A 12,222-nucleotide genomic window follows, 5' to 3' on the forward strand; every position below is an offset into this window, starting at 1 on the left:
AACATTACTGAGTGTGTAGGTCTACTCTTCGGTACATAACGAGTTGTCTAAAGCCGTTCATCACATTAGCTGATGTGTTTCTTTCCAATTCCTCAGACAGTAGATGCACTGCTGATATATTGAGTGCCTGGCTCCGCTGCGTGAGGCTGTTTCGAGTTAATCATGATGTGGCTGCGTTAATGTCTGTCTGGAAGGGATGCTTACTTATTAATCTTTATTTTCCTTTTGTTTGTATCCAAAACAGAGATGTGTAAATAAAGAAATGAGTAGAACCTAAAGGAGCCCTGGGAAACGACCCACTGGGCTCATGCATAACTGAGACCAAGACTCTGTGATATCATAATGGTAACATTGCTGTATTTCCTTAGCCAGCGCTTTCTTTGGCAAAAAGTGTTCCAACCTGTGCTCACCTTTTGCTCTTCAGCCAGACTGGAGGGCCAGATGTTCTCCATATTTACTGCTGTGAGAAGCTTCCGATGCGAGGCACAGACAGATAGTGCTGTGCATATTTTCCACTCATTTTTCACTCATGTTTTCCACCCTAATACTTAAAAGACCATCAAGCAGGCAGATCTAGCTCTGGGGTCCATTCCCTCAGGTTTAGTCCTCTACTTTATTCTGAAATGAAAGATCCCAACTTTTACTGTCACTTCGCTTTGCTTTCTTCAAAAACCTTTTGGGACTTCACGTGGTATATTTCTGTTAACTCTGTTAAGCTCGCCTTTGTTGGCCCCGGATTTTGCAAACCACAAAAGTTGATTTGCAAATTTGAGATGTTATTTACTCCTTAGTAACAAGGGGGATTGTGTCTCTGCTGTTTTCAACACGTAATGGTTTTCTCTTTTCTCTTCTGAGATTTGTGAGAGGCAAACAAATGACTGTCCAATTTAATCAGTGCCTAAAACACAGTGTTGATACTGTGTGCACATTTATAGTATTGAATATAAATGTAACAACCAAAGTAAGAAGATACCATAATGAATGGCTCTCTATATGTTTTATAATAAATAGTCGAAACTCACTCAATAGACAATAGAGAAAGATCTCTACATGAGTGTTTGAGTCGTTGTACGATGTGTCAGCCCTCAGTAAATGTGACCCGGAGGCGCAGGAAATGGACAAGTCATCCACTAATCACAAGGTTGTGGCTAAGTTACTGAACCCCTAAGTGGCCACATATGAACGTGCGTGTGGATGGTTGAACATCAACTGTAATGTAAAGTGCTTTGCCATTAGGACTAGAAAAATGTTATATAAATGCCGCCCTTTACCGTGTCTCATTGGAACTGGAACTGGTGTAAAAGTTGTCACTTTTGCCAGTGGGAGAAAAGAGAGACACGAAGAGGAAGGTGCAGTGGGAGACATTTACAATCCAGTAATGAAAACAGGGTTTGAAGAATCCTAAACCATGTGTGCTTGGTTCATGCAGAGTTTTAAACATACTGACATGGAGTTTCAATTCAGCTGTTGGTCAAGAGTTTTATCAACTGTATGTCATGAAATTTCAGTTGCCTCTATGCTGGATAAAATGAAAATGAGCTCAAATTTAAAGAAGAAAAATTGTACTATTTGCTTTGATTTCAAATTTAATTTGGTTTCTGTCTTAATTAAGTCTCAAAACTCAGCTTCAAAACAACAAAATTAAAGGAACTTTTCCGGAATCTGACTTTAAAAATGTCCAGTTCAAAAACAACCAAACAATCAATTAAAAGTGTCGTTGATTGAAAAATACAACCTCAAGTCATAGCCAGCTAGATTTGCTGTATTTGAAAAAGTCAGTGTCTCTCTGTGAACGTATTCCTGAGAAAGAAACACTGAACCCTCCTCCGCTGCACTCTGACTTATCTGGTCATATTTTAAAAGCGTACGTGTGTGTGTGTGTTGGAAGGGGACAAGAAAAGAAACTCAATCCAAATTATAACTCTTAAAAATGAAATCTCTTCATTTCCTCTTTGCCTGACACCAGAGAGCAGAGCGTCTCTCCTCTTACTGTCGTGGCCAGACAGCAAATACAGAGGTGGACTCTGCCGTCTGGTCCAGAATGTCACATCCAAGTGAGACGCAGACTGAGCTGAGACAGCCTCTCGGAAATCCACTGTGTTCAGCACAGCTGGAACCGCGCTGAACAGGAAGTGAGGAAATGGGAAGGTCGTCCAGTTGCAAAGTTACAAGAGGCATCTTTGCGTATCCCGTCCTTTCACATGTAGTCGACAACATTTTGACAGGAGGGTTGTTGTGTGGTTTTTTTGCGTGTAGAGTGTGTAGATTAAATGCATTAAGGCAGTTAGGATGTGCACATTTACATATATAGAGAGATAGCATGTATGATGTCTTTAATGGCTGGAAATGGCATCAGTGGAGGATTTATGATTTCACTTGTTAATTGCACAGATGCAAATCACCAAAACTATAGGATGAGAATAATTAAGGATCACACAGTTTGTAGTGTATCCGTCACCATTAGCAATAGCCTCTGTGAGGGCTGGGCAAAATGGTAAAGAATTATATCAAGATAAAATTGTTCACATCAATCGATATCGATAGTAATCACGATAAAGGTCTCATTATTGTAAGTTTAAAGACTGATTTTTGCTACTGAGTGAAGGTTGTGGTTTTAAACTCCCCTTCACAAACACTTGACAAACGGAAAATGATATTACAAATCTGAGGTGGATCAATTATGTGTTGTAGCATTATATATATCAAATTCTATTGGACTGTTATTGCTCTTGTTTTAGTCCCCAGCCCTATAGCTTCTTTTACTGATCGATCATACCATTGCCCGCTCATTGCAGAAATAACCATGGTGACCTTCTGCTCTCATGTGGATCATTCTTCCCCCTCGACATGAACACCTCAGAACATCCTGTTGGCATGTGTGAGGTTTATTCCTACCAATCTTTACAGATGGACACTCTCTGTCGTCCAGAATGCCAAAATTTGGCTCAAATGTTCAACACAGATCTAAACCACATTGGATTCTTAATCGTCATTTTTTTATTCCCGAATCGTTCCTTTGAACTGTTGATTTGTGGTCTCTTGTCTGTGCTGTTGAAGCAGCACTCCGGACAATAACTTAGATTATGTAATACGTGTGACGCACCGTGCAAATTCTCAACCTTATCTACGATCCCAGAGTTGCTTAGAATGTTCTTAAATGAGACTTGAATATACTAAACGTAAAAAAACGAAGAGATCGTAAAAGAAGATGCAGCCCATAGTTTTCATGTATGTCTTTAAGATAAGATGTGCCTTTATTGATCTTACGTAGAGGAAATTCAAAATTGACACTGCAGCACAAAAGATTAGCAGCGCAGCGAGAAAATGTAATAAAAATCAGAATAAAAACAGAATCTAGAAATAAGATAATATACTATATACATTGTTAGGCTGTTTTTATAAATGTTCAATATAAAGATAAAAGTTGTGTGACTGTGCAATTCGTCCAAATTCTTTTGTAATATACAATGTACAATACGTGCAAGCTGTGTCTTTCATAGACTTTGATTTGAGTGACAGCGACTTTGAAACACACTATCTCTTAAATGTTTTAAAATAACTCTGAAACTCCGTGCTTTTGAGTTCAGACCAGGTTATTGAAAGTTCAGTTTAAAACTACCAGAGACACTTGGAAAAGTTATTACAGGCTTCTTCAGTTTTGGGTGACTGGAGCATTTTTTTTTTACCTTGGGGAGTTCACCACTGACCTTTGCACCAGTATATTTACTGGACTTGGACTGCTTAAATTTCAACAAAAACTGGAATCATGGGGGGGGGGTGTCAGAGAACATCTGACATTGCAAATAAATCTTCAAAAGAAGATCAAACCTATGAAAACTGCCTTTCTTAGAAGTGAGATGTTGAGGGAAAGTCTAATAACTCACTTGTGATGGCCCAGCGTGACCCCTTCTACATTTCAACAGTGAATTAGCTCGCAACACGCTCTGACTTCTGACCCTGAAGCTCGCCCCAAAACCTTCGCTCCTCATCAGCTCAGCTCCCTTCAGCCTCAGCGAACAAAGATGGATGACTGCAGAGATGGAATGTGTTGGATTTCAGATGTTTGTTGCACGTGTATGACTTTTGTGATCACTTCTTCTAGACAAATCTGGGGTTTGGTGTCGACTCCAAACTGCGTGTTTACGTGGAGGAGGGGGCGATTACACAGTCTAATGGCTTTGAATGGCAGTTGATAAAGGGAGTTGTGGTTGCTAATGGAACTGCTCTCTGACCCTCTTTAAGTTTTAAATAGCTACTTTAGCAGCCCGGGGGCAGGGACCAGACAGCTTGGCTATTGTTCATTGAGATCTCTGAGCAGGAGGTCATGGTGAAAGACGACTCCTTGAAGATGGAAGAGCTCGTGAAATGAGCTGTCAAAAATCTTTGTTCCGTGGCAGTCTCAAACATTTTTCAACACCAGTACAACAAATGGATGTAATATATTTACTTGGCTGCCCTCTCAGACTCGTCTTCTCTCTGGGCTCCATATGCACACCTGGGAATCTGGGGAGGTTGCAGGGGTCACCCATCAAAGACATTTCAAATCAGCCCCAGTTTAGTCATGTTTAGTTTGCGATGTTTGAGTCATCTTCAGAACTCAGCTATTGTGACTCTCTTCCCAGAATAGGCATCTGTTTACTGGTAGAATATGCTTTCTCCTGCATAAAACTGCTTAGTACATGGGAGGAAAAAATCTTGGGCTATTGTTTTATCAAATGTGGTTTTTATCACCGCTTGGCAAATCGTTGTTTCCCAGGATTCCCACTGTTAGTACCCTTCAAAGAGATACTCCATCTTTACGCTGACCCCAAAAGTCTCTGAAATCACCATAAATGACATTGATACCCTGTTGGCCATTCGCCCAAACGTTCCCGTTTAGTTTGCACTCTGTTGGTCTCCTTTCGCATCTTTTTCATCTTATCGGATTTGTGAAATCCTTTGGGAGTTAAAGTGAGATTAAGTGTCATACAATTGACCCTGGCTTGAAGTTGTATGAAATAGACTTTAAATGGTTTGTTACTCAGCCTTGTCTGAAACATTACTGCTTGAAAATGGAGCCGTTTCTGAGCAATTGTCTGGAATTATGATTGTTCCATCGTATTATATACTCTATTTGAGTAGCTATTTATCATAAGCCTCGTTCTGAACCCCTAGTTTAGGGTTTTTTATCGCTGTTGCCGCTGATTGATTGTTGTCTGCTCTAACGACTGATAAAAAGATGAAATAATCCTCGCCGCTTTAAAATAAATATAGCTGCAGCTTGTCTGTGTCGTCACCCACGTGTTAGCCACAGTGTGCTGCCTGTGTGTGTTTGCACATGTGTATGCCTAAATGGGTGTGGCCGCCGAGTGTGTGGGTCGATGTTAGTTTTATTGATGTGTGGGCGCCTTATTAATCTGCTGCTTCACGATGTTGAAGATTCATGTTTCTAGTGATAAATGGTGCGTATGGAAAATCCAGAATTTCAGTAGGACACACAGTATGGGTCCTGACCTTGGTGATGCTGGCTTTTATTTAAGGAAGCAGGTGTGTTGAGATGCAACTTCTTCCTCTAAAAAGAGTCTTAAAAAGTGAGATGTGACACGATGCCTTTGAAATGTAGGAGCTGAACGTAATGCCATGTTTTTTTTCTGCCTTTCCCAGCTGCTGACTGGGACCCTGGATGGGAAGCTGAGACTGTTTCAGCCCAGTAGTGGGGCCCGTCTGTCTCATGACACCACTGCTGCTGTGCATAGTATCCCCTACATGACTGGGTAATTACAGCAGGCTGCTGCAAGGACCATGCAGGTTTGGTTAAAGTAGGTCCAACCCCCTGGCTTGGATTTCACTGGGAAAGGAGACACACAGGACACACAGGACCTTTTGTTTTTTGCTGTTTGACCAATATTAAAAAATAGGTACAACTTCAAAAAGTCGTACTCTCGTATGTTCTGCTTTTTCAAACAAACAAAAGGGGCCCCCCCATTTCGGTTCGCTCATCTTTGTTTAACTTCCAGTATGTGCATCATTGGACCACTTTTACTTTTGACTGGGATCCCAAGGGATGTCAGTGTTTTGATTGAGTATCTTTTCACCAATTTCATTCAGCCACATTATCGTGATGCAACATTTAGTCAATTGCAAGATAATTACACTTAATGTATGGTCAAGAATCAGATTGTGTTTGCTCAGTATGTGGAACACATTGTACTTCTGTATTACTGCATGTGAACAGTGCTTAGCAGATCGGCACACAAAGCGATGACATCAACTGGGTGCAACCATTTAGGCTGCCAGACACACAGACGTTACTACTGTTCATACTGACACACCCGTCCTCATTGTTTGAGCTCTACTGTTAGTGCTCTCTGTCTTCTCCGCAAAATGTCACTTAACTGAAATAGAAAATAATCAAAGATATATTCTCACACTGTGAAATGAAAGATTTACATTTTTGTCAATTTGTTTGAGTAAAGCATGGATAAATAATTGCTTCCTTCTTACAAGCATGTGGTGTGTATTTTACAAGTATTACAGATCTACCATTATTTGTTCTTTTTGTACCGTTCAATTATATGCTGACGATATTGTTATAATTGCATAGAAATGAATTCAAGAAGCTTTTGAATCTGACTTAAACACTCTGCAAAGTCAGTCAGTAAAAAAAATAAGTCATGCACAATTGTCTCTGGCACGAAACAGAATGTCAACTCCGAATCCATCTCTCTGGTTTCAGTGTGTAACGATGGTAAATCTCCTCAGACAGTTGATAAAATGGAAGAATGGATGGACCTTGGAAACTTCTCTGTGATCATATTATAAAGAAAGTCAATTCTGGTATTTTTGTTCTCTATCATTCCTTGGATTGTTTGGAGTTTAATGTCAGACAGAGATTTGCGTCATAACTTCCATTACTGATACTGGACCAAACTCTGACTGTCGTCTATAATATTTCTAATGATTTGTATTAGAGAGCCTGTTTTTCTTGCTTGATTGTATTTATGATCCTTTGATGCATGTGCTTATTTATAAATGCATGAATTACATTATATTACTGCATACATACATGTCCCATTTTTATCGTTTTATTTGTTTTACCATTGAAATCAATTGAAAGGTTATATTTAGGACTCCTATTTGGAACAATTTGCCTGCACATATTCTTTCTCCTTCTTAATCTGGGAAATTTAAACCTCATTCCAGTGCCTTGTCACATTGCTCCTAAAATGATAGAGCTCAAAGGGCTTATCCTGATATAGATAGGACTATGTTAACCATACAATACAATACATACACACTTACCGTTCCTTGTTTTCTTTGGGACAATTTCTTAACAATTCAAATATTTTATATACAACAGCAAAATGACTACTTTATGGTCGTAGGCTCAATATAAACATTTTCAGTTTCATAGACATAATACAGAGGTTTAAAAAATGTGTTAATCCTCTATTCTGTTATGACCAACAGTTAAGTATTCAGAGAGGCTGAAGGAAAACTCTGCCTATGAAGAATGGAATGAAATGTCAAGCATCGCTCATTTCCTGGCCTTGAGAAAAGATACTGGTGCGTGCTTAGTTGACGCATTATTCGATGCTGACAGGGATGATGATTCATCCTGATAGGCCCCCTCGTCTTAACTCCCTCGGACGGAGGTGAATTTTCAGAAGACTCCTTTCTTCCCTTGTCCCCCGTCCAACATCCAATAATCTGTGTTTGATTTGCCGTGTCATTTTGGACTGCGTGATACCAAGGCAGACTGCCCGTGAAAGTTGTTCTCTCTGTGCAGCACCAGCTGCGGCTAGCTCGGATGAAATATGCCGTTGAAGTTGCACAATTTCAGCCGCCAGGTTTCCTATCACAAAAACTGATGTTGTATTAAAGAAAGCACGGTGGAGGATGGGATGGTACCTGTTCTTTTGACATTATTTAGTACTGAATGTGTGCGTGTGCATGTGCTTTGTACACGCTGGCGAGGTTGAACCTGTCCTGTCATGGTGAGCTTTAGTGTTCCTGCAAGTGGCCCAGACTTTCTTCTGTCCTTGGGGTAAATCTATGAAGCTGTGTTATCTCTCCATTTCAAGGTGCTGGAATGTGTGTCAGCAGTCGGTATCTTCTCCCGAATGAATTAACCTGTGAGCTCATGATCACAAAGCAGAGTGATATGTTGCTGTTCACACACATTCCTTGACTGTGTGAGGTAGTTTTGGGGGCACTCCCTGCATTGATCTCACCAGAAAAGAATGACGTGTTTATACTGAAAAGGATTTCAAGAGCAGCCACACCCGTGCATCATAATCCAATCTGCTCCAAAGTTTGATCTCTCCCCATTACTTTATCATTGGATCTGACAGAGAGAGGAGCACGTCTCCAACTTTTAATAGAACGAGGACGCTGGAAATGGGATGACAGCACTGAACAAAGCAAAATGTCACTTTAGGGGAACATACAGTGCAGAACTCACAATCGGGTCATTAATATTTCATCTCAGCATCATCCTCAACAACTCAAATAAGCTCAGTGTGGGTCTGCAACATTGCCTGTTGAATCTGCTGGTTCACTGGCTCTCTGGCCTAAGCTCTGCATGCAGGCCGTGCCTTCTCTCTCCCTCATGTGTACTTTATATTAAGAAAACCAAGGTATAAATCTTGAGCCCTGTGTTGTTTAACGATCCCCCAAAGACCTCTGAGGATCTCTGCTCTTTTGTTTTCATAAACTCAGTGCAGCTCAAAGTCCAGGGAGGGGAATATTTGTGCACATGTCAGAAACTGCTGTCATAAAGCTGTGACTCATCTCCCGTGAATTATTTTACAAGAAATCAGTCGCCAGGATAATGGAGGGATGACCTTTGACATGAGTGATGCTAATTGCTGGACTGGCACAATGTATCTACGGTTCAGCTCCTGTGATCCACACGATGAGATCTTTTAACAGGGTATCAGCCCCGGTAATGACCTGTCATGAAAGACATTGGGCATCAGGGGAAAAATGGGCAATGGCTGCTCGTCTGTCCACAGAAGCAACATCTGGGACTCACACGGCAGCAGTCCTTAAGACAAGGGTGGGACTGTCTTCTACCTTCTCTCGTCCTGATTGAAAGGTTGGGCGAACCTGACCCACAGGAGCACAGAGACCTAATGAAAACACAACGGAAAACAATGCTGGATCCTGCCACTTTCTTTATGACTCTTAATGAATGACACCAGATTTAATTTGGCTTGATCAAGATTTTTATTCGGATCGGCTCCAAATTTAACCCTAACCCTAATAAGATTTGTTCTGATCCCCTGTGTACATTTTGTGTGACATTTTTCCAACTGACAGTGTAATTTTTACGGAGCATTTACTTCTTGTACGGCGTCGTCCACTGGTCCTGTGCTGCATATACTAGCACTGAATGTATATTTGAATGGGTGAATGTGACTTGTAATGTAAAGCGTGTTGAGTGGTTGATAAGACTAGAAAAGTGATACATCAAATCAGAAAAACAGAATAACCTCAGTTTTGACCAAATTCAACACTCAAACACATAATGCACCACTTAATATAATAATAATAGTATTTTTACTTTTGATACTTAAAGTCCACCTTTATCAAAATACTGCGTAGAGCCTTTCACCAATAGCTCCAGCAGCAGCAGCAGTTTGCATGGAAACTAGTGGCCGTTCGCAGGAGCGGCAATAGATACCAAAGCTAAACAGAGAAAAATAAAACCCACCCGCAGAAAAGTGAAACTTCATCAACAGAAAGCTGTCAAAGTAGCACCCAAAAGAAATATTTGAAAAGAGCCGTGCGAAAACACCACTCTCCAAAATTAGTCAGAAACTGTACATTAATCCCGACCCGTGACAGGGAGATAAAACAACCAGTGAATATTACTACTCTACTCCCTACGTGTCTGCCTGTGGAACATTTTTCCTCTTATCACGCAAACGTTCATGTTACCATTCACATGCATTTATTCGTAAATATTTAAAAAAGGGTTTTTAATGTCTCGTAGGAACTTCACAGGTGTTAGCCGTCCTGTGTTTCTCCCTTGTACCTTATGCAGACAAGCTTGACTGATCTTGCACGCATCCCAGTGTTCAGTGACTGTTTTGAATACAGTACGCTAACTGTGGAGGATGAACATGAATGGTAAGCTGCAGAGCGCCTAGTAAATACTTTGCGAAATATCCAGATGGAGCCAGACAAGGGAAATCAATGTCTTTGTACTTGACTCTGTCCCGAGCTGTCCTGGGCTGCTGTGTGCAGACGACGACGGAAATACAGATTAGTAGCAGATGGTGTCATCCAGGGTGCAAGGCATAAACATGCGAGTTCTTAACACTCCGATAAATCAACACGAAGCCCTCGCGGAGTTCGCAGGACAAATGGGGAAAACATGAGTGCTTAGAACGCAAGGTGCCAGACCGCTGAATGAGACTTGACATCACTTCAAATAGCAACCTGTCAGAAAACAATCTCGAGCTTCAAATGTTTCTGTTTACTCCATTAATCCCTGACACTCCTCCCTTTTTGCTTTTGCTGCAGAAAAGGGGTTATTCAGGTTTTCATTTGGGCCTTTAAACGATAAACCACTTAAAGTGCACAGTCAAGGTAAAGTTCACAGAGTTAACACGCTTACTCAGCCCCATTAAGCCAAGGTGCAAGGGTGCGACGGGCTGATAGTTTGGCGTCTGAGCATAAACCATCAAGTGTCTGCACATTTCTCGGCACCATTAACTCGCCCCGATGACCTAAACGCAGGGAGATAGCGTTTCAGCATCAGCCTCCACTATTAGCAAATTCCTTTGTTTTCATGACTCAATTCATTTGCTCAGAGCTTGATGTTTTTCTCTCTCATCTGAGAATTAACAGCACATTTGGATGTGATTGATGCCGATGTTCTAATATTAGATTAGATTAGATTTTTTACTGTTTTTGTGTTGAAGAGAGCATATTTTCTTAATCTTAAATTTCGTTTCCAAAGAATGAGAAAAGCCTTGAAGAGGCTGATGTTATCAGAGTCGTGCTCGGGGGTTTAGTGTGCTGGCAACGTTTCAATATCAGTTATATAAAAGACCAAATAAATCATCTGTAGTTCCGTACTTGAACTTGGTTTTCAGGTTGTGCGGTTGCCAACCAACCGTGGCTATCACCTGCCTGACTAACTCAAAATCTGTGGCATAACTTCGGATCGCAGCACGACTTTATTTCATATTCTGCCAGGTTTTCATTCCTTCGAGTGAACTCCAATTCAGCAGGAAGGAAAACGTCTAACGATTTAATTCAACGCTGACAGTCGCAGGGACGTAGACAAATGTTGTCCGCTCATCGCGGCGGCATCATTGCTAATTTACACTGAGTGCTTGAACCTTCTCAGTGCACAGACAGAAGCGGGAGGCCAGCGATGAAACCTGGACTCAATAATGAGCAGGAAATTCTCCTCTGGAACATTTGGGATTCTTTAACATATCATGCTGCCTGCACCTATCTCCAATGTGTTTTCAATGATTGTGCTTTTGTATCAACGTCCAACAATCTCTCCACAACTTGACAATACAATTCGTTTTTTATAACTCTGCCAACAGCAAAGTATTGTTCTACCTTTTAAAGGATGAGTCCTGGTGGAATCCTATATTTTTTTCTTTTTGCCAACAAATCCCACAAAAGCACAACAATGAACAGATTCTCCTTGATATTCTTCCTCCGTGCCATGAAGCTCTAAAAACTATTACAAATATATCAATGAGCCATGTCAGTGTGTTATTTTTAAACACTCCCACATGCAAACCGCTGCTGTCACCCAAATATAAAATATGTATCAGTGCACAGCAGATGAAAGTCCCTAACAAATGCTTTATTTACTCCTGTTTCATTGACATTTGTTTATAGCCCAGCTGCTATGGTATTTTGCTACATATTTTTAAAAAAACATTTTGAATATTTAGGTTTCCAGCTGAGTGCCACAGACTGGAGCAGTGTGCGAGTAATGAAACAGGTGAATTCTTCGTTTGGTCTTTTCATGAGATTTCTTCACAAGAGGAAACATTCTGTATAGAAACAACACTTCAAGAAATGTATTAATTTTGTTCAATAAAAAAATCATGTAAGACGTGTATTGAGTTTGCATCTTTAAGCAGCATTTTGCATTAGTGCGGCTAGTGAATAAAAATACACAGGAGAGACAATCTGCAGCTTGACAGCTTTCTCACTGTACTTGTGTTTTCATCTGTGTCTGGTTGGTTTGTTTTCATTGTA

General features: G+C 40.7%; 1 protein-coding gene across 1 annotated transcript in view; it reads left to right on the forward strand.

Annotated features, from left to right (window-relative positions):
* The window catches only part of wdr27 (WD repeat domain 27), a 37,708-nt gene extending 30,892 nt beyond the window's left edge, over window positions 1-6,816 (forward strand). The window contains exon 24 of the mRNA XM_047342176.1: window positions 5,644-6,816. Coding sequence (XP_047198132.1) covers window positions 5,644-5,757 — 114 coding nt within the window. The 3' untranslated portion in view covers window positions 5,758-6,816. The remainder of the gene's footprint in view (window positions 1-5,643) is intronic.
* Window positions 6,817-12,222: the final 5,406 nt, after the last annotated feature.

The sequence above is a fragment of the Hippoglossus stenolepis genome, chromosome 12, assembly GCF_022539355.2.
Source record: "Hippoglossus stenolepis isolate QCI-W04-F060 chromosome 12, HSTE1.2, whole genome shotgun sequence".
NCBI lineage: Eukaryota > Metazoa > Chordata > Actinopteri > Pleuronectiformes > Pleuronectidae > Hippoglossus > Hippoglossus stenolepis.